General features: G+C 38.7%; 1 protein-coding gene across 7 annotated transcripts in view; it reads left to right on the top strand.

The window, feature by feature from the left end:
- The window catches only part of NEK1 (NIMA related kinase 1), a 224020-nt gene that overhangs the window by 38588 nt on the left and 158830 nt on the right, over window positions 1-26602 (top strand). For all 7 annotated transcript variants that reach the window (XM_059926738.1, XM_059926733.1, XM_059926735.1 and 4 more), the window contains exons 4-7: window positions 2930-3027; window positions 22250-22333; window positions 24789-24856; window positions 24982-25068. In XM_059926738.1, coding sequence (XP_059782721.1) covers window positions 2930-3027; window positions 22250-22333; window positions 24789-24856; window positions 24982-25068 — 337 coding nt within the window. The remainder of the gene's footprint in view (window positions 1-2929; window positions 3028-22249; window positions 22334-24788; window positions 24857-24981; window positions 25069-26602) is intronic.

The following is a 26602-nucleotide window of genomic DNA, read 5'->3' as shown; positions in this document are numbered from 1 at the left end:
AACAGATTTTAAAAGTGCTCTCTTTCAGTTAGCTTAAAAGGAAATGAAGATCATGTGTATCGGGAAAACATAGGTGAATCAATAAAAGACATTTATATTGATGACAGATGTGAAATATTTGGATAAAATTGTTTTGTAAAACTGGAGACTGGGGAGAAAACAGTATTTCCAGGTATATAAATGTATAATTAGATTATATTAAATATTATAATTAGACACTTTTTGTCTATATTCCTAACATTTTTAAATTTTTAAAAATTTGATCTTATCATTGAGAAAGTGTTGTGTCACTGTATATTGGGGTATCTGTGTTACACAGTTTTGTTTTCTCTACTGTTATTCATATATTGCTCTCTGTTTTTAGTTGTCTCTAGCTATCACCTTCTAATTGCTTTCATTCTTTTGTTTGTATTTTCCTACAATCTATGTTTTTTTAACCTCATAAGTTTGTTTTACTTCTTAACTGTTGCAAAAGTAGTTTGTATATCTTTAATGGAAGCTTTTCAGTCTTACTTATGGAGCTTGTGTTGGCATTCACCTTGTTCCCCATTGGTGTTGCCAAAATCTAACTTCTCTATGTACTTGAAGAAAGCTTTTCTTTGAGGCTAAATTTGGATTGCTTTTTGCTGCAGGTACAGAAAATCTGGCCAGTACTGGCTTAAGGGAGAAAGACATTTAATGATCTCACCTGACAGGAAGTCTTAAAGATGAGTGGTCCTGTGTATAGGGGTATATGGTAGGGTTAGGCTCTGTCTGATTTCTACTCTGACATCCTTAATAGGCACGTTTTTAAGCCTAATGCTGTCGCCTTGTCCTGAGAAGACGCTTTGCAACTCCAGGCAGCGCCTGCATCCAAAAGATGCCAAAAGAAGGGGCAAGGGCAGCGCCGGCAGCTCTGCTCTTGTCTGTTCCTGTGACCAGACGAGCCAGTGCTTTCTCAGAAGCCACTGGTCAGACTTCCTCTTAGATCTCAGTGACCGAAACGGGGTCAGTGACCACCTCTAACTGTAGGGGAGACTGGGAATTAGGGCATCTGGGATTTTTTTCAGCTTCTCAAGTGAGAGGCGACGAAGGGAGCAAAGTGTTAGAATTACAGGGTTATTGGGCCAGCAGTGCGTGCTTCGCTGAGTGGTCGTGGTTCGTGTCCTCTCTTAAACTCTCGGTCGTTTTCTAACATGCCTTGAGGCTTTGTCCCTTGCCTTACAGTCTTTTTGCCTCAATTTCAAGCAGTTTCTAGGTGCTCATTATTTTGGGTTTTTTGGAGGGTGTTTCTTCAGTACTGTGAGCCCATTGGTGATAGGGGTGGTGTCTTATATTTCTGTATCCCTGGCATCTTGTGCAAAGTGCCTGGAACATAGTTGGCACTCAGATGCTTGAATGATCGAAGGAATACAAAACAGATTAGTATTTCCCTCAAGCAGAAAAGACTATTCTTTTAACCTTACATTTTAACTAGTATTTATCCCAAAACAAATGATAAATGTGTAAACAGCAAAAAATATAACAGAGCTCAGATATTTTTCTTCAGGATTGCTTCTCCATTTCCTTTCTCAGGTCCTGTTTAACCTTCTCTGTCTCTCTGTCTCTGTGTCTGTCTGTCTGTGTCTCTCACACACAGACACACACACCTTTTTAAAAAAATGTTGTAATGGTTTTATTTAATTTTTGCTACATGCAGATGGTACAGAATTCAAAGGTTACATAACAGTAAAAGATTTGCCTTCTGTTTCTATTTTTGAGTCACCTGTTCTTCCCTCCTGGAGGTACCCACTGTTACCACTATCTTGAGTTTCCCTCCAGAAATGTTCTAAGCGTTAATAAGCATACATAAATCATAGCACACGGTACTTTTTTTTTTGCTTTTTGTTTCTCATGCTATGTAAATGGTGACATTCTATGCATGTTTTTCATAAGTAGTAGATTGTACGGTTTTTTGGGGTTTTTTCTTCTCACAGTGATTTCTCACATGTATATTTGGATGATCTTTTTGCATCAATTGTAAAGAGTTATACAGATTCTTAATCAGCTCATTCATGTAGGTTCCCAACCCCAGGCACATTGGAAGCAGTGTATCCAAGGTGCATGTGAGCACTTCGAGTAACAAGACCACCACCCAAGGTGCCGGAGCAAGGCCATCAGCACAAGGCAGCACGGGAAGTGCACTCTGGGAAGGCTGTTCCTTGAGCTGTGATAGGTGATATTGGCCGCTCTTCCTTACCTGGGAAGAGGCAGTGTGGTCTTAGTCCTGTGGAAGAGTGAGGACGGAGAGAAGGATTGGAAGTGTTCTTCTCGTCCTGTCTACCCCAGGAAGGGTCATGGAAGTCTTTTATCCTGTGGACTGAGGCATACAGGTGATTAGGGAAGTGCCCCATCTTCATGTTCGTTCACAGATTATACATCACTACAAAGAGAGCTCCAGGGGAGTAGAGACTGTCTCGCTGCTGAGTCCTGACAGTTCATCGCAGCGTCTGTTACTGTGTTTGTTTCACAGGTAATCAAGTGGATGAAATAAAGCTGGAAAGTAATGGTCAGCTAAAAACCAAGCTTACCCATCTCTGACAAATGAGTGGAAAAATGGGATTTTTATAGTTGACGTTTAAGGAAATATATATTAAATGAAAGCAACTATATCTGTCTGCATTTTGTCCATATTGCAGAGATGTTTATGTCAGTGTGGATAATGGGATGGTGTATTCTTGGCAGAAAAGTCACTCATGATGGAGTTGCCTGTTAACCCGTTACCGCACAGTCTGTATGACCAGTAAACCTTGACTTTGCACTTCAATTCTTCTGGCTGTGGTTCTGTTTTTAGTTTAGTGGAATGTATTTAATTAATTGCTGCTTTTTAGTAAACCTTTAGGTACCTTTAATGTAGCTATGCTTTTGATGTACATTTTCAAAAATGGACTGTAACGTTTATATTTTGTAGAAAATGGCTCTCTCTACATAGTGATGGATTACTGTGAAGGAGGGGATCTATTTAAACGAATAAATGCCCAGAAAGGCATTTTGTTTCAAGAGGACCAGGTGAGTTAGCACGTGGGAGACTGGGCTCTTACTCCGTAAGTGTTGTTGAGAATTCATTCAGCGCTTGTTTGTTTGTACTACGAGTGTTAACTGGATGCCTACTCCAGCTCTTGTGACCTCCCTCCTGAGTTCAGGTCCCGTCTCGTTTCTGTCTGTGGCGATGCTGCTGTGTGTGTCGTATACGTCGTGTCCTCTGTGTGTGTGTGTGTGTGTGTGTGTGTGTGTGTGTGTGTGTGTGTAACTATATTTTTATGCGGGTAGCTGATTGATTACTCTGTATGCTGTCAATTGGCTTACGGCCGCCTTATCTTCTTAGAATGTGGCTTTGCAGGTAACTCCAGCTCTAGAAGCCTTGCCCTACAACTGTGTGAAATCCAGTCTTCGTTTTGATTTCAAGGATCTCTAAAATATGAGCTATTCTACGTATGCAGTCTTGTTTCCTGTTCCCTAGTGTGCACCCTTTTTCATCGATGTACCAGATATTTATCGTGCATTCATTTTGTGGTTGGCACTGGGACATAGGTTTATACCTCTCATTCTTCTTCCTGTGTATTTATTCTGATTATTTATTTTATTTTGGTAATACCTTCTCCCCCGAACCCCTGACTCTCTGTTACTAATATTTTACCATTTTTTAAAAAACTCAGCTCAAGTCCCAGCCTCTTCTTTAGATTTTCCATAGGTACTCTGATTTTCCATGATCTTTTCCTTCTCTGAATTCCTATTGCATTTCTCATTATCACCCATCCTTAATTTTAATTGCAGGCTATTACGTAGGAGAATGGAGGGAGCTCTGTGCTAGGAGTGTTGCATTTGTTGTCTCTCTCTTTTTTTTTTTAAAAATATGTGATTTATTAGGAAAAAAGCTAAACAGTGGAAAGGGGGAAAGACTGAGAAAGAGCACTCACGTGTGTGTGTGTGTGTGTGTGTGTGTGTCAAATGAGGGTGGTGGTGAAGGAATCCCTCCCAACCCTAAGTTCCATGAATAAGAGGGGGGCAAGATGCTGCAGCTCTCGTGACCCTGGTCAGACTGGCAGTAAAGGAACCACTAAACTGAAGACATATGGAGGGCAGGGGTCAGGTCTACCTTATTCACTGTTATATATCATCAGCACCTAATTAGAGAGTTTAACAATCAGGAAATAATTGTTGAAGACAGGAAGGCAGAGCTTGCTATATGCCGGCCAATGATGGGGGTGTTGGGGGAGGGAAGAGAAAGCCGAGACAAAGGGAAGGAGATAGGAATCTGAGAAAGAAAGAGCACCAAGGGTGGTGGGAAGGAGAAGGCATCTATCTGGTGGGTTAAGGTGTTGAGACATCAACACCTGTAGCTGAGTAGGTGTCAGGGCTGGGTCAGTGCTGGGGAAAGATGGCCCAGTCTTCTGAGGCAGCAGGAGTCTAGGAAAGGGCTGAATGAACAGTGGAACAGGGCAAAGAAGGGCCAAGTCTCTAAAGCTTGTTACAGAAAGATGAGTCACTGCAGCACACAAAGTCCACTCGAGCATTTTGTCTGAAGAAAGACGTGGGGAGACACAGGTCCCCACAGCCCTGGTACCCATACAGGAACCTGTCACCTGCGTAGACCTTCCTCGGGAAGCACTGCTGGCTGTCTTGAGTCTGGCAGAAGCTTTCCCCGCTCTCGCAAACCCCGCTGGCGTTGACTCGGTGACACTGGAAACATTCTAGAGCTTGCAGGAGGCCCAGCAGCAAGGAGAGGCCCAGCAGCAGCAGCAGGAAGCGCGTCCCCATCTCCGATCGAGGACAAGGCAGTAGCAGGAGATGGAGCAGCTGCCTGTTGTCTCTCTTAATTCTTAAAACCCCCTGTGAATTTGCGTACTGTAGTTTTCTCTGTTTAATAGGTGAGAAATCTAAGGTTAAGTAGCTTGCCCAAAATCACAGTTGGTGTTTGAACCTACCCCTATCTAACAGCAGAGTTTATAAAATGTTCTTTTTACAAACTTAAATTGTAAAATTATTCAGAGGTTTGGAGATGGAAAGCCGTCTTCCCCCGCTGTTCTGTCCCTGAGATTACCACTGCTTTTGGTTTGGTGTGCTTTCTTTTGCATATTGAACATACACGTGTATACGCTGAGACATGTGTATTCAGAAATGGGATAGTATACGTACCATGCTCTGTCTTGCTTTTGTCACTTAAAAATTATCTTGATTACTTTGACATGTCGGTCCATATAGATCAGTTGTATAAGGTTTTGTTTTGGTTTTTTGGCCATGCCATATGCAGGATTTTAGTTCCCCAGCCAGGGATCAAACCCATGCCCCCTGCAGTGGAAGCTTGGAGTCCTAACCACTGGACCGCCAGGGAAGTCCCGAGATCAGTTGCATTAGTTTTAAGAGCTGCATTATATTCCATTCCAGCAAAGCCCTTGCTTTGTTTCTTTTCACTTCCTACTCATTTCTGTTCCACTCCCCTCTATCCTTAGGCAGCCTTTCCAGTGTCTTTAATCAATATCTCTGTCTATGTTTGCAAAATAGCCATCATTGTTTTGTATACATGTATTTTTAAATGTGTACCTGTTGTATTATATCTCATTCAGTTTTACTTTTCCCCTAAGGACTGTTTCTGATCCATCCGTTTTGCTGTCTGTACATCTGTTGTTTCTAGCTCCGACCTAATAGTCCATGGGATTCCTCCCAGTCTACACTCACCTTTAGCGCATCATGCACCCTTGTTAATATACTCTGAATAATGTCACATTAGAGTTGTTTCCCCGAGCAGGTTGTAATTTACTGTAGAGCGGAGACCCCAGTCTGCTTATGTCAGGGTACTGAGGAAGGCTGCGTCTGTGGTAGCACCGCCTAGGCACAATTCATCAGCTGATTGATAACGTCATACAGATGGGGACTTTGAGGGTCTTGGCAGCAACTCGGAGATATGGTAGGGTGAGAGCTTGAGTTAAAAGTACTATCGAGTAGGTAGTGTCGTATTCCTCAAGCTTTCCTTACCTCATGTTCCACAATTAAGCCTACTAGGCAGAGCACAAAACTTGGAGTGAGAAGACTTGGGTTTGAGTGCTTGTCCTACTTATCAGCTTGGTAATTATGTTTGCAAGTTACTTAACTGCTTTGTGACTTTACATCCTCATTCGGTAGTAGGGATATTCCTACCAGGTAGCCGACGGTACTGTTGTGGTGCAGGTCAGATAGTAATGTTTGTTTGTGTACAAAGTGCTATTTTTTTATTACAGTTTTATCTGATATATTCCATTGCTTGTGCTTATTTTTATTCTTTTGTCTCTTTTGGACTTTAAAATGCTTGCTGTTAAATTCTGTAACATTATACTGTAAAGTACATTGATAGTCTATGGATTTAGTTTAGTTTTGTTTTTTAAATTTATTTATTTATTTATTTATTTTTGGTCTTTGTTGCTGCACACAGGCTTTCTCTAGTTGTGGCGAGCGGGGGCTACTCTTCGTTGTGGTGCGCAGGCTTCTCATTGCTGTGGCTTCTCTTGTTGCGGAGCACAGGCTCTAGGCGTGTGGGCTTCAGTAGTTGTGGCACGTGGGCTCAGTAGTTGTGGCTCACGGGCTCTAGAGCACAGGCTCGGTAGTTGTGGCACAGGGGCTTAGTTGCTCCACGGCATGTGGGATCTTCCCGGACCAGGGCTCGAACCTGTGTCCCCTGCATTAGCAGGTGGATTCTTAACCACTGAGCCACCAGGGAAGCCCTATGGATTTGGTTTTACTGTTGGATAAATATTCTTAATACATAATGTTATATATGTGTGTGTGTGTACATATATCTTTCTTGTAATCCTAGAAATTATGGAGATTTACTCTAGTTTTTTTGTCCATCTCTGAGATTATTCCATATAAACAATAAAAATTTGGTAAGTCTTTCTTTTAAGTTAATAGCATTTTTTCCTACCCTTCAAAATGACAAGTATTGTTAGCCTATTTAGAATGGTAATTATTTACACAAAAACAACCTGCTACTCTTTGGGCTTTGAAGCAGGAAAACAGAGGTCAGAGGCCATTTTTGCTGTAGGCTGTAGGTTGAAATCAGTCTGAGATGGTTTTGTTCCATCTCTAGAAGGAAGTGGGAGCAGAGACGTGTGAGAGAAGGAAATTCTCCAACTGCTCAAGCCATTCTCTTCAGTGATACTTCCTTGTTTGCATCTTTACTAGAAAAAAAGCTCGTCAAGTTAGGAAGCAAGTTGACTAAGTCTGTGACTTTTAATCAGTAGTAAACAATGGTATGAACTAAGTACATTCTGCTGAACAATCCTTGGATGGCCTTTCCCCACGTAGATATTAAAAAGATGTGCCACTGACTATTTTTGGCTTATTTCTAAGTGTTGGATAAATTTTCTGGTAGTCTCCTCTTCTGATAATTTCCAAATGTATGTTCTTTTAAAAGAAAGTTTGGTCTCGTAGGGTTGGCCCTAATATTTAGGTGCAGTCAGAGTGTTAATTAGGCATATAGACTTCCTTGAGTTTGCTCTGAAAATCCAGAGCCTTATAAAATTGAGCAACTATGCAGCTACTAAGGCCACAGAATTGATTTCTGTCCAGAAGTTTTCATAAGGAATCTTAGATTGGATTTTTTTAAATATTATTTCTTCTTCTATCCCAAGGCCAGGAAACCAAGCCCAGTACATTTTCCACCGAATTTCACCTGCAGTACCTATAAATTTGGGTGATTTTCTTTCTTCTTGAGGGTTTTCAGATTTGCCAAGGTTTTTGGCTACTACTAAATGACCTTGCCACCTGTGATGCTGAGACCTTGTAAGTCAGGCACTAGGCCAGTTCCCTGGTGGCACAATGTAGGAATTGGCTCTGTGTGTATTTGTTAGCAGCAGGCTTGTCATAACTGATTGAATGAAAATCATCCTCACATAAGACAGTCCAGGTATGGCTTTGGTTGCACAATTGATTTGTGTAGTTATATTCTGGTAAAAAGGAGTGTACGTTCTTATTGAACCAATGAAAATTACAATACTCCTGAAAAGTAAAACTCAGTAAAACTATTTCTAAATTCTGAATGGGTCAGTGAGAAGCAGATAATCATTTTAAGATGTTATATTTCAGTCTAGAAAAGCATAATTTACTAAATTGAGAGTAGAGATAGCTTAAGAAGAGAAAGAAAAGGACTTCATATGTTCATTAAGTATAGAAGGATGGAACATTAAAAATATATGTATAATACCGGTAGTATTCCAAACAAATAGACACAATTAAATTTCATTTAATTCAGTTCATTCAGTCCTAGTAATTCTTATCATGCTGGGTTTTGGGTGAGTCTGCTTTTATGATGTATATCAGCTTCTGGACTGAAAAAGCCTTAGGAATATTGACTCAGTCCATTGTTCAACGTCAGCAGTGTCAGCTCAGAAGCCTGTACTCAAGAGTGTGTTTTTTGAGGTGTCATTAGTTCAGTGTTCCTCGTACAGTCCTTTCCAGGAGCCTTCTGGTCATCAAGAAGCAAAGGCCTGTTTGATAATGAGCCTGAAAGGCTGTAGTTAATTTCTTACATTAACCAATAGTAGAACACAGTTCTCCATAGGGGTACTTGATACGGGCTTGATGAATGTTTTCCCTAAGGGTAAAAACAGACAGCAAAGTCATTGACAAATCTCTGGGACCTCCCATAAAGCATACATTTTCTGAAATATTTATATTAATAATATTTTATGTATACAAACCTAACCTAGAAAATGCTGAGCATCTTTGTTGGTTTGGTAAGTCTTCCCATGCAGCTCTTATAAAAATGTTGAGCTATCTAATACACATGGTGAGAGGTAGCCTAGAATTTTTATTTTATTTTTTCTAAATTTAGGATCTAATCTTGGGAAGGAAAGATTACAGAGTTGTCAGAGATTTGGTCACTTGATTAAGAGATGGTTTTGCGTACCTGAAAAGTAATACTTGGTTACCTATTTAATCAAAGAGATAAAGTATTTTAAAATAAATACAGATGGAGAAGATTCTGGGAAGATAGTAGAGTAGGAGACACTAGGAATCTGTCTCCCCACCTGTACAACAATATAGTGGCACAATCCATCTTATGTAACTATTTTGGGTCTCTGGAATCTCTTGAAGCTTTGCAGCTTCCAGGGGAAGGCTTGGATAGTAAATTGTGGTTAATTTCAGTCAATTTCACCTCTTAGTTAGGGAGCAGGGGCTACTCATCCCCCGCCTCCCAGCACTGAGACATCCAGCTGTGCATGCATCCCAGAAGCAGCTTGCATGCACCTTGTGGGAGCCAGGGTGGGCAAACAGGTCCCTGTCCTCCACGTATCAGGGATCTGTGCTCTGATTGTTGATGGCTACTTCAGATCTGGGGGGAAAGAGGTGGGCAGCCATTGTTATTGTTCCTCTCCACTTTGTTGCAAGCCTCTCCGCTTCTGGCTGAAGTGACCTCCAGAGGATTTAAAGGGCCAGCAGCTCTTTTCCCCCCTGCTTCATTTCTCTCTTTTCACCTTTGGGGAGCCATACGTTAAAAACTTAAGGCATTCAAAGCAACCACAGATCTGAGGGAAATTAAAAAGTCACCGTGCATATCCAGAGCAACATGCAGACTCAGAAAAGACCTGAGAGGATTTTAAGTTTGTGCCTCAGGCTGATTTTGGCTCAGAGACAACGTACAACAATCAACAAAAACAGAAACAAAAAAAAAACAGCAAATGTTGGGGAAGGAGAAGAATCTGATTTCCAGAGGTACCACATTTTTAGATTCAAATGACTACTTTCCAGCAAAAAAAAAGAAGAAACAGGAAGGTATAGCTCATTCATAGGAAAAAAAAAAAAACTGACAGGAACTGTCCCTGAAAAAGATCTGATGGCAGATATACTAGACAAAGAGTTAGAAACAGCTGTCTTAAAGAGGCTCAAAGCTAAAAGAAGACATGGAGAAAGTCAAAAAAACTATATGAACAAAACAGAAATATCAATAAGGAGATAGAAAATCTAAAAAGAAACCAAAAAAGAAAGTCCGGAGCTGGAAAATACAATAACTAAAATGAAAAATTCATTAGAGAGATTCAAAGGCAGATTTGAACCTTTCCTGAAGAAGAAGACTCTGAACTTGAAGCTAGGACAATGGAAATTGTTGAGTCTGAGTAACAGAAAGTTAAAAGATTGAAGAAGAATGAACAGAGCTTAAGGGACCTGTGGGACATTGTCACACAGACCAACATGTGCATCATGGGAAGGAGAAGAGGGAGAGAGGGACAGACAGAGTATTTGAAGAGTTAGTGGCTGAAAAGTTCCCAAATTTGATGAAAGACATGTATACAAACATCCAAGAAACTCAGTGAACTCCAAGTAGGATGAACTCAAGGAGACCCACACCCAGACACACTATAACCTAACTGTTGAAAGCCAGAGAATCTTTAAATCAGCAAGAGGGAAGTGGCTCATCACATACAAGAAATCGTCAGTAAGATTTCCAGCAGATTTCTCAGTGGAAACTTTAGAGGCCAGAAAACACTGGGCTGATATATTCAAAGTGCTAAAAAAAAAAAGCTATCAACCAGGAATCCTATATCTGGCAAAATTGTCCTTCAGAAATGAGAGACATTTCCAGATAAACAAAAGCTGAAGCTATTTGTTACTACTAGAGTTGCACTGAAAGAAGTGCTAAATGGAGTCTTTCAGATTGAAAGGAAGGGACACTCGACAGTGGCTTGAAGCCATGTGGAGAAATGGAGAGCTCAGTAAAGGTAAATACACACGCAGTTATAAAAGCTAGAATTGTTACAACAGTGGCTTGTGACTCCCCTTTTTCTACATGATTTTGAGACTAATAAATTTTTTAAAAGGCAATTACTAGTCTAAAAGCTGGTATTATTGTAACTGGTTTGTAACTCCCCATTTTGTTTTTCTACATGATTTAAGAGACAAATGCACTTTAAAAAATTATTAGTTTTACATTTTGAAACATACAAACGATGTAATTGTACAAAGATGTAATTTGGTGACATCAGCAACTGAAAGAAGTAGGACAGAGATGTAAAGGAGCAGAGTTTTTTTTTTTTTCTTTTAATTTAATTTAATTTATTTATTTTTGGCTGCATTGGGTCTTCATTGCTGCGCGCGGGCTCTCTCTAGTTGTGGTGAGGGGGGCCTACTCTTCCTTGCAGTGCGCGGGGTTCTCATTGCAGTGGATTCTCTTGTTGCGGAGCACGGGCTCTAGGCACGCGGGCTTCAGTAGTTGTACACGCGGACTCAGTAGTTGTGGCTCGAGGGCTCTAGAGCACAGGCTCAGTAGTTGTGGCGCATGGGCTTAGATGCTCCGTGGCATGTGGGATCTTCCCGGACCACGGCTCGAACCCGTGTTCCCTGCATTGGCAGGCAGATTCTTAACGACTGCGACACCAGGGAAGCCCAGGAGCAGAGTTTTTACATGTTATTGGAGTTAAACTGGTACAAGTCCAAATTAGAGTATTGTAGTTTTATGGTATCGAAAGTAATCCCCTTGTTAACACAAAGAAAATAGGTATACACTTTTTGGGTTGACCAAAAAGTGCCTTCAGTTTTTAAGTGAAAATAAAAGACCCATTTTTCATTTTCACCAAGAACTTTATTGAATAACATATACACCATTTTGTTCCACTACCTTCTGCCATTTTTCAGGCAACTTCATAATTCCATCTTCCCACAACTTTTTATTTTTTGGAGCAAAGAACTGTTCCAGGTGCCTTCTCCAGTCTTCCAGGGAATTGAAATTTTTTCATTAAGATAATTTTGTAAAGACCAAAATAAATGGAAATCCGCAGATGCAATGTCTGGTGAATACAACGGATGAATCAGAACTTCCCAGCCAAGCTGTACAGTTTTTGCCTGGTCATCAAAGAAACATGTAGTCTTGCATTATCCTGATGGAAGATTATGCGTATTCTGTTGACTAATTCTGGACTCTTTTCGTCGAGTGCTGCTTTCCGTTGGTCTAAGTGGGAGCAGTACTTGTTGGAATTAATCGTTTGGTTTTTTGGAGGGAGCTCATAATAGACAACTCCCTTCCAATCCCACCATATACACAATATCACCTTCTTCGGATGAAGACCAGCTTTTGGTGTGGTTGGTGGTGGTTTATTTTGCTTGCCCCACTATCTCTTCTGTTCCACATTATTGTACAGTATCCTCTTTTCATTGCCTGTCACAATTTGTTTTAAAAAACGGAACGTTTTCATTACATTTAAGTAGAGGAGAATCACCTGTGGAAATACAGTTAAGAAGGTTTTTTCGCTTAACTTATGTGGAACCCGAACATCAAAGCGATTCACATAACCAAGCTGGTGCAAATGATTTTCAGCACTTGATTTGGATATTCTGAGTATGTCATCTACCTCCCGCGTGGTATAATGTTGATTGTTCTCAACGTCTCGATTTTATCGCTATCAACTTCATATGGTCTATCCGACAGTGGAGCATCGTCCAGCGAGAACTCTCCACCACGAAACTGTGCAAACTGCTTTTGACATGTCACAGCACCTTCTCCATACACTGCACAAATCTTTTTTTGCATTTCGGTTGTGTTTTTACCTTTCTGAAATAATAAAACATAATATGCCAAAAATGTTGCTTTTTCTCTTCCATCTTCAATATTAAAATGGCTACACAAAAATTCACCAACTGTGATGTCTTTTTTTAATTGCATGCTGATATGACAGCTGTCATAGACAGTCTAACAAAATTGTTTCAAATGAAGTTAAAGACAGCTAAGTGCTACTAGAGCCATCTTATGGAAAAAACTGAACGAACCTTTTGGCCAACCCAATATATAAAAGTAAATGAGAGGGGCTTTCCTGGTGGCACCATGGTTAAGAATCTGCCTGCTGTGCAGGGGACATGGGTTCGAGCCCTGAGCCAGGAAGATCCCACATGCTGCGTAGCAACTAAGCCTGTGTGCCACAACTACTGAGCCTGTGCTCTAGAGCCTGCAAGCCACAACTACTGAGCCCACGCGCCACAACTACTGAAGCCCACGTGCCTAGAGCCCTGTGCTCTGGAACAGGAGAAGCCACCGCAATGAGAAGCCTGTGCACCGCAACGAAGAGTAGCTCCTGCTTCCCACAACTAGAGAAAGCCAGTTCACAGCAATGAAGACCCAACGCAGCCAAAGATAAATAAATCAATAAATTTTTTTAAAAAAGTAAGTGAGAGATGAATTTAAATGTTTCACAACACAAAAATCAGCTAAGCACAAAGAAGACACTAATGCAGAAAATAGGGGCAAAAGAACCACAAGGCATATGGAAAACAAATAGGAAAGTGACAGAAGTAACTCTCCATATCAGTCATCCTTAAAAAAGGAAGGGAATTCTGACATATACTACAGTGGATTGACCATGAGAATATTATGTTAAGTGAAATAAGCCAGTCACAAAAAGATGAATATTGTATGATTCTATGTTTATGACATACTTAGAGTACTCGAAATCATAGAGACAGAAAGTAGAATAGTGATGTCTAGGGACGAGGGAAAGAGGGGAGTGGGGAGAACTGTTTAACATTTAATGTTTCAGTTTTACAAGATGAAAAGAGTTGTACAGGTGGTGATAGTTGTACAACAATATGAATGTACTTAATACCACTGAAGTAGGCACTTAAAAATGGTTAAGATGGTAAATTTTGTGTTCTGTGTATTTTACTACAATTAAAATTTTTTAAAAATATACATGAAGGTAATACAATTATAAGGATCCTTAGCACTCTCATAGGTGAGGAACCTTTGTTCAAAAACAGAAACGATAAAGTCAGTAGAAAGCAGAGAAAATTATTCTGGTGGACCTGGGATATCTGCTTTCTGGGCAAATTACACGGAAGTTAAATAGTAAGTAAGCTCTTATAACCTCTTACAGGCGCTCTAAGATCAATTTACGGTTCTATTATAAAGACAAGTTCCGTTTTTCCACTAATATAATATTTGGCAGTAAAAGTTTCTCAAAAAAATTTTTACAATGAATAAACATGTCAAAACAGCATACTTTAGTAAATTTTAACACATTTTGTTGCACAAAGAAACCTGAGTTTTGGAGCAGAGAAGGTGGACTGTGGAATTGTTTTAGTGCTCTAAGGCAGTCTATAGTAATGGAAATAACACGTACACATAAAGCTGTAATTCAGACAAGTGCATGATAATTACCATGTGTTTAGTTGGGCTGGCTCAACATTTTATAGCATTGGAATTTGGCAAATAGGAACAAATAGGGACATTCTCTTTTGAGCAAGAGAATGCCATTATCCCAACATTATTTTGTAAATATTAACGTGAGCTAATGTGTTCAAGGAAGTGAAGAGGAGAAGTGGTTAGAAGCAGGCCTGTAACTTAATGCCTTCCCTCCCCTCCAGCCCTGATGTAAGACGGGCTGAACTGGACAGACAGAGGGAGCACAGACTTTTGCTCATGCCCGCTGTGCCCTCCTCCTCCTCCTCAGAACTTCCCTCTGGAACCTCGTCTTCTGTCAGGTTTTGCTTTATCGCTTCCAGGCTGAGTTGGCTGTTGTCCTCTCTGCTGTCAACACTCAGAGCATCACCTCTGCTGTACTTACTCATCTCCGTCCTGGTCTCTGATGCGGGTCAGCAAACTTGGCCCACGTCTTTGTTTGTAAATAAAGTTTTATTTAAACAGTTCATGCTTATTTGTTTGCATATAATCTCTGGCTGCATTTATACTACAGTGGCAAATTTGACTTGGGACAGAGACCATAGGGTCTGCAAAACCTAAAATATTTACCCTCTGGCCCTTTACAGAATAAATTTGCTGACTCCTGGTCTGTGAGCTCTTTTATTAACTTTTTTGGCCAATTCCAGCCCATATGAGGTAACACTGTTGGTGCTGAATACATTTTTGTCAAATTATAAAGGAGTACAGGTATGGGAAATATGGTAATGAAAAACAGTAATCTGTAAAACGAGGAATTGGTGGTTCCTAGCATGTGTCCCAGGCGCTCCAGATAGACTGTATAACAAGACTCAACTGAGCTGAATATTCATTTTCTTTTTATACTTTTCCTGACCCCTCCCTGCTGGAGTTAATTGCTCTCTCAGTGCACATTGCTGTTATAAGACTTGTGCATTTTATTAGGTATTTGTCTAAAAGTGTATTTCTGCCACTGTATGAATGAACTCAGAGAACTATATTTAATTTTTCTACTTACAGCGCCTTATGTGAATATGGAAAGGAACTTAAAATTTGTGTAGTCCTCAGTAAATATCTACCGAACTGAACCGAGAGGGTTGTTTTTTAAAAAAATTTTTTTAAATTAATTTTAGGTTACTTTTTTTGTTTGTTTTGTTTGTTTGTTGTTTGTTTTTCAATTTTATTTACTTTTGTATACAGTAGCTTCTTATTAGTCATCAATTTTATACACATCAGTGTATACATGTCAATCCCAGTCGCCTGATTCATCACACCACCATCCCCACCCCCCTGCAGCTTTCCCCCCTTGGTGTCCATACGTTTGTTCTCTACATCTGTGTCTCACCTTCTGCCCTGCAAACCAGTTCATCTATAGCATTTTTCTAGGTTCCACATACATGCGTTAATATACGATATTTGTTTTTCTCTTTCTGACTTATTTCACTCTGTATGGCAGTCTCTAGATCCATCCACATCTCAACAAATGACCCAATTTCGTTCCTTTTAATGGCTGAGTAATATTCCATTGTATTTATGTACCACATCTTCTTTATCCATTCATCTGTCAATGGACATTTAGGTTGCTTCCATGACCTGGCTATTGTAAATAGGGCTGCAGTGAACATTGCGGTGCATGTGTCTTTTTGAATTATGGTTTTCTCTGGGCATATGCCCAGTACTGGGATTGCTGGATCATAAGGTAATTCTATTTTTAGTTTTTTAAGTAACCTCCATACTGTTCTCCATAGTGGCTGTATCAATTTACATTCCCACCAGAAGTGCGAGAGGGTTCCCTTTTATCCACACCCTCTCCAGCATTCGTTGTTTGTAGATTTTCTGATGATGCCCATTCTAACTGGTGTGAGGTGATACCTCATTGTAGTTTTGATTTGCATTTCTCTAATAATTAGTGGCATTGAGCAGCTTTTCATTTGCTTCTTGGCCATCTGTATGTCTTCTTTGGAGAAATGTCTATTTAGGTTTTCTGCCCATTTTTGGATTGGGTTGTTTGTTTCTTTATTATTGAGCTGCATGAGCTGTTTATATATTTTGGAGATTAATCTTTTGTCCATTGATTCGTTTGCAAATATTTTCTCCCATTCTGAGGATTGTCTTTCCGTCTTGTTTATGGTTTCCTTTGCTGTGCAAAAGCTTTTAAGTTTCATTAGGTCCCATTTGTTTACTTTTGTTTTTATTTCCATTACTCTAGGAGGTGGATCAAAAAAGATCTTGCTGTGATTTATGTCAAAGAGTGTTCTTCCTATGTTTTTCTCTAACAGTTTTATAGTGTCCGGTCTTACATTTAGGTCTCTAATCCATTTTGAGTTTATTTTTGTGTTTGGTGTTAGGGAGTGTTCTAATTTCATTCTTTTACATGTAGCTGTCCAGTTTTCCCAGCACCACTTATTGAAGAGACTGTCTTTTCTCCATTGTATATCCTTGCCTCCTTTGTCATAGATTAGTTGACCATAGGTGTGTGGGTTTCTCTCTGGGCTTTCTATCTTGTTCCATTGATCTATGTTTCTGTTTTTGTGCCAGTACCATATTGTCTTGATTACTGTAGCTTTGTAGTATAGTCTGAAGTCAGGGAGCCTGATTCCTCCAGCTCCGTTTTTTTCCCCTCAAGACTGCTTTGGCTATTCGGGGTCTTTTGTGTCTCCATACAAATTTTAAGATTTTTTTGTTCTAGTTCTGTAAAAATGCCATTGGTAATTTGATACGGATTGCATTGAACCTGTAGATTGCTTTGGGTAGTATAGTCATTTTCACAATGTTGATTCTTCCAATCCAAGAACATGGTATATCTCTTCATCTGTTTGTATCATCTTCAGTTTCTTTCATCAGTGTCTTATAGTTTTCTGCATACAGGTCTTTTGTCTCCCTAGGTACGTTTATTCCTAGGTATTTTATTCTTTTTGTTGCAATGGTAAATGGGAGTGTTTCCTTAATTTCTCTTTCAGATTTTTCATCATTAGTGTATAGGAATGCAAGAGATTTCCGTGCATTAATTTTGTATCCTGCAACTTTACCAAATTCATTGATTAGCTCTAGTATTTTTCTGGTGGCATCTTTAGGATTCTCTATGTATAGTATCATGTCATCTGCAAACAGTGACAGTTTTACTTCTTCTTTTCCAATTTATATTCCTTCTATTTCTTTTTCTTCTCTGATTGCTGTGGCTAGGACTTCCAAAACTATGTTGAATAATAGCGGTGAGAGTGGACATCCTTGTCTTGTTCCTGATCTTAGAGGAAGTGCTTTCAGTTTTTCACCATTGAGAATGATGTTGGCTGTGGGTTTGTCGTATATGGCCTTTATTATGTTGAGGTAGGTTCCCTCTATGCCCACTTTCTGGAGAGTTTTTTATCATAAATGGGTGTTGAATTTTGTCAAAGCTTTTTCTGCATCGATTGAGATGATCATATGGTTTTTATTCTTCAATTTGTTAATATGGTGTATCACATTGATTCATTTGCGTATATTGAAGAATCCTTGCATCCCTGGGATAAATCCCACTTGATCATGGTGTATGATCCTTTTAATGTGTTGTTGAATTCTCTTTGCTAGTATTTTGTTGAGGATTCTTGCATCTATATTCATCAGTGATATTGGTCTGTAATTTTCTTTTTTTGTAGTGTCTTTGTCTGGTTTTGGTATCAGGGTGATGGTGGCCTCATAGAATGAGTTTGGGAGTGGAACCCTCCTCTGCAGTTTTTTGGAAGAGTTTGAGAAGGATGGGTGTTAGCTCTTCTCTAAATGTTTGATAGAATTCACCTGTGAAGCCATCTGGTCCTGGACTTTTGTTTGTTGGAAGATTGTTAATCACAGTTTCAATTTCATTACTTGTGATTGGTCTGTTCATATTTTCTATTTCTTACTTGTTCAGTCTTGGAAGGTTATCCCTTTCTAAGAATTTGTCCATTTCTTCCAGGTTGTCCATTTTTTTGGCATAGAGTTGCTTGTAGTAGTCTCTTAGGATGCTTTGTATTTCTGTGGTGTCTGTTGTAACTTTTCCTTTTTCATTTCTAATTTTATTGATTTGAGTCCTCTCCCTCTTTTTCTTGATGAGTCTGGCTAATGGTTTATCAATTTTATGTATCTTCTCAAAGAATCAGCTTTTAGTTTTATTGATCTTTGCTATTGTTTTCTTTGTTTCTATTTCATTTATTTCTGCTCTGATCTTTACAATTTCTTTCCTTCTGCTAACTTTGGGTTTTGTTTGTTCTTCCTTCTCTAGGTCCTTTAGGTGTAAGGTTAGATTGTTTATTTGAGATGTTTCTTGTTTCTTTAGGTAGGCTTGTATAGCTATAAACTTCCCTCTTAGAACTGCTTTTGCTGCATCCCATAGGTTTTGGATCGTCGTGTTTTCATTGTCATTTGTCTCTAGGTATTTTCTGATTTCCTCTTTGATTTCTTCAGTGGTCTCCTGGTTATTTAGTAACGTATTGTCTAGCCTCCATGTGTTTGTGTTTTTTACGTTTTTTTCCCTGTGATTCATTTCTAATCTCATAGCATTGTGGTCAGAAAAGATGCTTGATATGATTTCAGTTTTCTTAAATTTACTGAGGCTTGATTTGTGACCCAAGATGTGATCTATTCTGGAGAATGTTCCATGTGCACTTGAGAAGAAAGTGTAATCTCCTGTTTTTGGATGGAATGTCCTATAAATATCAATTAAATCTATGTGGTCTATTGTGTCATTTAAAGCTTCTGTTTCCTTATTTATTTTCATTTTGGATGATCTGTCCGTTGGTGTAAGTGAGGTGTTAACGTTCCCCAGTATTATTGTGTTAGTGTCGATTTCCTCTTTTATGACTGTTAGCAGTTGCCTTATGTATTGAGGTGCTCCTATGTTGGGTGCATATATATTTATAATTGTTATCTCTTCTTCTTGGATTGATCCCTTGATCATTATGTAGTGTCCTTCCTTGTCTCTTGTAACATTCTTTATTTTAAAGTCTATTTTATCTGATATGAGTATTGCTACTCCAGCTTTCTTTTGATTTCCATTTGCATGGAATATCTTTTTCCATCCCCTCACTTTCAGTCTGTATGTGTCCCTTGGTCTGAAGTGGGTCTCTTGTAGACAGCATATATATGGGTCTTGTTTTTGTATCCATTCAGTGAGCCTGTGTCTTTTGGTTGGAGCATTTAATCCATTCACATTTAAGGTAATTATCAACATGTATGTTCCTATGACCATTTTCTTAATTGTTATGGATTTGTTTTTGTAGGTCCTTTTCTTTTCTTGTGTTTCCCACTTAGAGAAATTCCTTTAGCATTTGTTGTAGGGCTGGTTTGGTGGTGCTGAATTCTGTTAGGTTTTGCTTGTTTGTAAAGCTTTTGATTTCTCCATCAAGTCTGAATGAGATCCTTGCTGGGTAGAGTAATCTTGGTTGTAAGTTCTTCCCTTTCATCACTTTAAGTATATCGTGCCACTCCCTTCTGGCTTGTAGAGTTTCTGCTGAGAAATCAGCTGTTAACCTTATGGGAGTTCCCTTGCATGTTATTTGTCGTTTTTCCCTTGCTGCTTTCAATAATTTGTCTTTAATTTTTGCCACTTTGATTACCATGTGTCTCGGCGTGTTTCTCCTTGGGTTTATCCTGCCTGGGACTCGCTGCGCTTCCTGGACTTGGGTGGCTATTTCCTTTCCCATGTTAGGGAAGTTTTCGACTATAATCTCTTCAAATATTTTCTTGGGTCCTCTCTCTCTCTTTTCTCCTTCTGGGACCCCTATAACGTGAATGTTGCTGCGTTTAGTGTTGTCCCAGAGGTCTCTTAGGCTGTCTTCATTTCTTTTCATTCTTTTTTCTTTATTCTGTTCCACAGTAGTGAATTCCACCATTCTGTCTTCCAGGTCACTTATCCGTTCTTCTGCCTCAGTTATTCTGCTATTGATTCCTTCTAGTGTAGTTTTCATTTCAGTTATTGTATTGTTCCTCTCTGTTTGTTGTTCTTTAATTCTTCTAGGTCTTTGTTAACCATTTCTTGCATCTTCTCGATCTTGCCTCCATTCTTTTTCTGAGGTCCTGGATCATCTTCACTATCATTATTCTGAATTCTTTTTCTGGAAGGTTGCCTATCTCCACTTCATTTAGTTGTTTTTCTGGGGTTTTATCTTGTTCCTTCATCTGGTACATAGCCCTCTGCCTTTTCAGCTTGTCTATCTTTCTGTGAATGTGGTTTTTGTTCCACAGGCTTCAGGATTGTAGTTCTTGCTTCTCAACTTAATCTCTTTTAAGGCTAAGTGTGCATATGCCAACATTAGCAGCCTGAATCTTACAATACCTCTTTGTTCTGTAAAAGAAACTAGCGTTCAGAGCCTGGCAGGATGGTTCTCTGGGACATTAGTGTGCCATCTTCTTGGACTCTCTGCTCTCCGAATAAAGTTGTTATCCCTTGTCTCCCATTTCATTGGCCTGCTAGCATTGGAGGGTCTCCTGCAGAGGCAGGCGGTGGCTGTGGCTCACCGTGGGGACAAGGACACTGGAAGCAGAAGTTCTGGGAAGTACTCGTTGGCATGAGCCCTCCCAGAGTCTCTAATTTTAGGTTACTTTAATGTAACGTTTGTTCTTTAAAAAAAATACTGAAGAGAGAAGAATAAAAAGTAAAGCTTGTTACTTGCCTTTTATTCATTCTTCTGAAAATCTACTTCCCTGAAGAAGACACTGTTAACTGATGGGTAGCTGTCCTTCTGTGCACCCTCCCTACACACAGCACACAGTTGTAAACAATTGTACAGAGTTCTGGTATGTTATAGACAGAGAGAGACTTAAAAAAAGGAGTGTGCTCTGCATACCGTGCTGTGACTTTCTTCTTTTCCCTTCACGGTGTACGTACGTACATAGAAGTACTTCTGTCTTCCCAGTGGCTGCATAGAATTCTAGTGATCCCAATTGTGATATTTTACCAGGCCCTTGATGATGTTTAGGTGGACGAACAATCCTGGAGTACACATCCTTGTGCATATTCTTTTGTATTTGTGACATTTTATCTGTAGGATAAATTTGAAATTTCAGTTGCTCTTTCAAATGGTATGTGAATTTAAAATTTTTACCAAGTAACTGTAATTAACTTTCTCACAAACAGGGTATGCAAAGACTTATTTCCTCACATTCTGGCCAACATTGTTTATCACTTCATCTTTGTCAGGTTACAGTGGTATCTTGTTTAATTGCTATTTTTTTAATTTGGTGGGAAATTAGTATTTGGTTTATGTGTTTATTGTCTTATGTTTCCTCTGTCATTTGCCTTTCCCATCTTCTGTCCACTTCTTATTTTGGCTGCCATGTTTTTCTCAGTGATGTTGAAGAACTGTTGTGTATTAGAGGATTAGCAGTCTATGAGTTATGTTGCAGGTATTTTCTCAAATAATTATGAAATTTAATTGTATATTTTGCCATCCAGATGTTTTAAAATTTATATAGGGAACTTTTCTTGTGACTTGTGGGTTTGGTATCATGTTTTGGAAGTCCTGCGTCAGTCAAAGCGTATAGAAAATTAACCTATGTTTTCTTCTTCGTTTTATACTTTAATTTTTTCATGTTTAAAAATGCCATTTACTTGGAATTTTTTTGGTGTTAGGAGTGAGGTAGAAAGTCAACCTTTTTACTTTCAAGTGGCCAACTCCAGAGTGTGTGTTTTTATTTGATGAACGTGGGGCGAGAAAAAAGTCAGAGATGTCTTCCAAATTTCCAGCCTAATTTTTTTCCTCTTATGATTTTTACTTACGTATATAGAAAAAAAGATATATTTAACAACAAAAAAAAGTCACTTACCATCATACTATACTAAAATATAAAGTAATTCTATTTTTCACTTTTCTCTGGAAATTTCTTTCCATATTAATTCTGATTTATAAGAGATGGTTCAGTAGCAGTGTCTTACAATTAAACTTACCATGTGTGCTGCACATAATGTGTCAGTTGGCTCGAATATCTACCTAATGTTAGTGACATTAATTACAGTACAGTGAAGTGAAACATTGTAGCCTAATTTTTTTAAGGATTTAGTTCCCCTCATCCCTGAATGTTTCTGAATCGTTTTAATGATCAAGGAAAGACTACTGTGAAATGTAAATTTTAAAAGAAATGACAGATCTGATTTTTCCCCCCTAGATTTTGGACTGGTTTGTACAGATATGTTTGGCTCTGAAACATGTACACGATAGAAAAATTCTTCATCGAGACATAAAATCACAGGTAAGTTTATTCTGTCACTACTAACTTCTCAGTGGATGTGGACATGGGGCCAGCATTGTCTTGGGCTATAATGTTTGAGCTTGGTGCAGTCTGCATCCGACTGTCTTCTCCCTTCACGGTCCCCACTCCACTGTAACCCTGAAGATCACACAGGCGTCGTGTGTTAGGTCTTTGCCTGCTTTTCATGTCCTGCTCTCTCATTATGATAGAGGAAATCCAGAACAATGGTTGTGTGGAAGGGATTTTTTTTTTCTGAGATTTTGCATGTTTGAAGATTCTCCTACTTTATTTTTTTTTAATTTTTGAAAAAATTTATTTATTTTTTATTTATTTATTTTTGGCTGCATTGGGCCTTTGTTGCTTTGCGCAGGCTTTCTCTAGTGCAGTGAGTGGGGGCTACTCTTCATTGCGGTGCGTGGGCTTCTCACTGCAGTGGCTTCTCTTGTGGATCACGGGCTCTAGGTGCGCGGGCTTCAGTAGTTGTGGCACACGGGCTCAGTAGTTGTGGCTCGCGGGCTCTAGAGCGCAGGCTCGGTAGTTGTGGTGCATGGGCTTAGTTGCTCCGCAGCATGTGGGATCTTCCCGGACCAGGATACGAACCCATGTCCCCTGCCTTGGCAGGCGGATTCTTAACCACTGCGCCACAAGGGAAGTCCAAGATTCTCTTACTTTAATGGTAATTTGGTTATCAACTTCTAAGTTGGAAATTGTTTTCCTACAGAATTTTGAAGATGTTGCCCATTTGTCTTTTGGCTTCTTGTGTTGCTGTTTATGAATTTGCAATTTCTTGCCCTTGTTTCTTCTCTCTGGCCCATTTAGGATATTCTCTCTGTCCCATGGTTCTGAAATTTCACAGTTTGTGAACTTGTGAGGCTCACTTTTATTCATTATGCTGTGTACTTTTGAGAATGTATATGTCTTCTAGAAATGTTCTAGAAAATGTTTAGCTATATTTTTTCAAATATTATTTCTCTTTTGCTACTTTCACAGTTGTCTCCTGGATTTTTTTCTAGACACATGTTGGAACTTCTTAGTTTGTCCCTTCAAGTGTCTTATTTGTTCTTTCACCTTTTATTTGTGTCTCTCTCAGTTGTATTCTATATGAATTTTTCGACCTATCTTCTAGTTAACTAAATCCCTTTGAAATTTTGTGTAAACTAGTGCTTTTCTCATCTGTTGACTTTATTATGACTTTTTCTCTCTCCAAGATTTCTAAATGGTTTTTCATATACATCTGTTCTTATTGTAATTGGGTTTTGTTTCATAATATCTTATTCTTTTCAAATGCATATTTATTTCTTCATTTATTTCTTTGCAAGTTTCTAAATATATTTACTTCAAAGTTTTTATTGGACTGCTTATAAAACTAATTCTGTCTGTAGTGAATTCTGGTTCCGGTTATTTTATTGGTTGTTTTTCTTTGCAGTAGCTTTCTTCACGTGTATTGGATTCTTTTGTGGGAGGCACTTTGTCCCCACAGGTCACTCATCTTTGCATTGAGGTTTCTTTCACGTTTGCCTCACTTGGGCTCACGCAGTTCCCAGAGTAGGTAGTGCAGAGGGGCTTTGTTTCCTGATGTCAAGGCCGTGTGTCTGTCTCGTTACCTCCTTAGGCCTGCAGCTGCTTATGTAGCCTTGTAGCCCCAGGATGAGTAGTGGGAAGGAGAGGGACTGTGGTGGGGCTCCCTACCCCATCTTTCCTGTCTCCCGGCCCTCTGCCTCCTAATCCCATTTCAGACCATTTTACTCCATTCCACTCAACCCTGCCTTGTGCCATCTTTGGCTGTGAGCATGTGCTTGGTTCACATCTGACTGATAACGGAGTTTAATTCATGAAACCCCACAAACTCCTGGCTCCGCAGTTTGATGATAAGGCATTGGAAACCAGTGGTATGCTTTCTGTCTCTGTGGATTTGCCTGTTCTGGACATTTGATACAAATGGATCATATAATATATGACTGTGCCTATTTTAAAATTGGGTTGTCTTTGGCTATTATTGAGTTGTAAGAGTTCTTTATGCTTGGATACAAATTCTTTGTCAGATACATGATTTGCAAATATTTTCCCGAATTCTGTGGGTTGTCTGTTTACTTTCTTGATGATGTCCTTTGCACAAAAGTTTTTAATTTAATGAAATCCAGTTTATCTGTATTTTCTTTTTTGCTTGTGCTTTTGGTGTCATATCTAAGAAATCATTGCGTAACCCAGTGGCATGGAGATTCACTCCTGTGTTTTCCTCTAGGAGTTTTATAGTTCTCACATTTAGGTCTAGAATCCATTCTGAGTTAATTTTTGCTTATGGTGTGAGATAGGGGTCTACATTCATTCTTTTGCATGTGGATATCCACTTATCCCAGCATTATTTTTTAACTGGATTCATTTTTATGACAGAAGTCGTTGACTAAGAACTGGACTGTAGCAATATTTCTGGCTTTTTTTTTCATCTCTTTTACAGAACATATTTTTAACCAAAGATGGGACAATACAACTTGGAGATTTTGGAATTGCTAGAGTTCTTAATAGGTAACATACAGTTTTAAACTTTGGTTTGCTATAATGTCTTCAGTGAAATTTTAATCCCTGCTGATGTATGTGTGGTAATGTCTTTAAGTGTCTTAAGCTTCTCCAGTAACTCTCTTTTGTTCTAGTACTGTGGAGCTGGTTCGGACTTGCATAGGGACCCCATACTACTTGTCACCCGAAATCTGTGAAAACAAACCATATAATAATAAAAGGTATTTAAAATGATATTCAGTACATGTTTATTTCCTTTACGTCTTTCTCTGTTGTACTGTCTTTACTAACCTTCAGAATATTATTCTAAAATCAGTAATGCACATATGTAAGCATATATATACATATGTATATACATTTTTTTAGTATATAATGAGGGGAATTATAAAGAAGCTGTTTCACTATCTTGCTGAAGGAGCTATAGAAAGAATCACTTTATTATTTAAGCTATAATGGGAAATAGAGTGCTTTCTTTGTCTTTCTGTTTGTAATAGTCACTTATTGAATTATCATAGTTAATATTTATTGAACACTTAGTATATACCAGGCACTGTTTTAAATGCATTCTATGCATTAACTCTTTTTATCTTCACGATAACCTTGTGAGTTGTAGGTATTATTCATTCCTCCTTTCCAAATGTAGAAAGAGGTAAAGTAACTTCCAAGTCCCAGGCATCTGGCTCCCAAGCACAAATTCCTAATCACTGGGCAGTATTACGGCTAACAGATTGACTAATATATGTGTCGGGAAGAGGGATTCTGCCACTGAATTCCAGTTACCCTTTATTTTCTCTCCTACACACTAATTTAAAAATGCCAACCAAGAAGCATTGGTCTTAATTTTGAAAGCACCCTTAGAAGCTGAAAGGAAGAAAGTGGTAGCTGGCAGTAATGCATGTATGCATGGTTGCTATTCCCCTGCCCCCCCCCCCCTTTTTTTTTTTTGAGGGTAGAGAGGAAGCTGTGTTTCAGACCTGAGCAGAAGGTCTGAGAACGTCGTCCGAGGAATGTATTTAAGATCAGTTTAAATTACAATGATCAGTCAAGTCCATGCAGTGTATTATTAGTAGATATTCTAAAAGATAGTAGTATTTTCTTTGAGCTAAAGTAATTTTACATTTTAATGCTGTTTCTGTGTCTTGTGGATAACTCAACTGTGAAAATATTAGTCTTTAAATTTGGAACGGATTTAATCATGCCTTGGAGAATTTTATGTAAAATTGGTTTTGTGGGGAAAATGCTTTAAAAATGTAATGGATGAACATCATCAATTATACTTTGAAATTCATATTTTCCCAAATGTATTTTAAAGTATTTTATTGATAAGATCATTAGTTTAATGTTTTTGTTTATAGCTTTTAGTTTGTAACATGTACAAGTTACTAAAAGCTTAATTACATTTACATTTTTTTCTTAGTTGAATCTTAAAATTAAACAGATTTTGGAGGTTACAAGTTTATATTTGTAGATTTTTGTGAGAGTTTGGGTAAAGATAACTTTTGGATTTCAATAATGGGCTTTATTCTTTTCCAATAAGTTCAACTTTCAGGAGCAGTGGGGTTTTTTTTGACTTCCAAGGACCACTGTAGCTCTAAATTGTGGGGGGTTTTTTCCTTTTAAAAATAGAAGTAGTCTTTTAGTTACAGAACTATCTGTTTAAGATAAAAGAGCGGAAGGGAGTATGGATAAAGAAGATAGTGTAACTAAGTCTTTAAATTAGGAGAAAATAAATTAATGTACTTACATATTTTAGTT

Source organism: Balaenoptera ricei, chromosome 6 (genome assembly GCF_028023285.1).
Source record: "Balaenoptera ricei isolate mBalRic1 chromosome 6, mBalRic1.hap2, whole genome shotgun sequence".
Classification (NCBI taxonomy): Eukaryota; Metazoa; Chordata; class Mammalia; order Artiodactyla; family Balaenopteridae; genus Balaenoptera; species Balaenoptera ricei.
The sequence above is the reverse complement of the archived record's forward strand: the minus strand, read 5'-3'. Positions and strand labels throughout refer to the sequence as shown.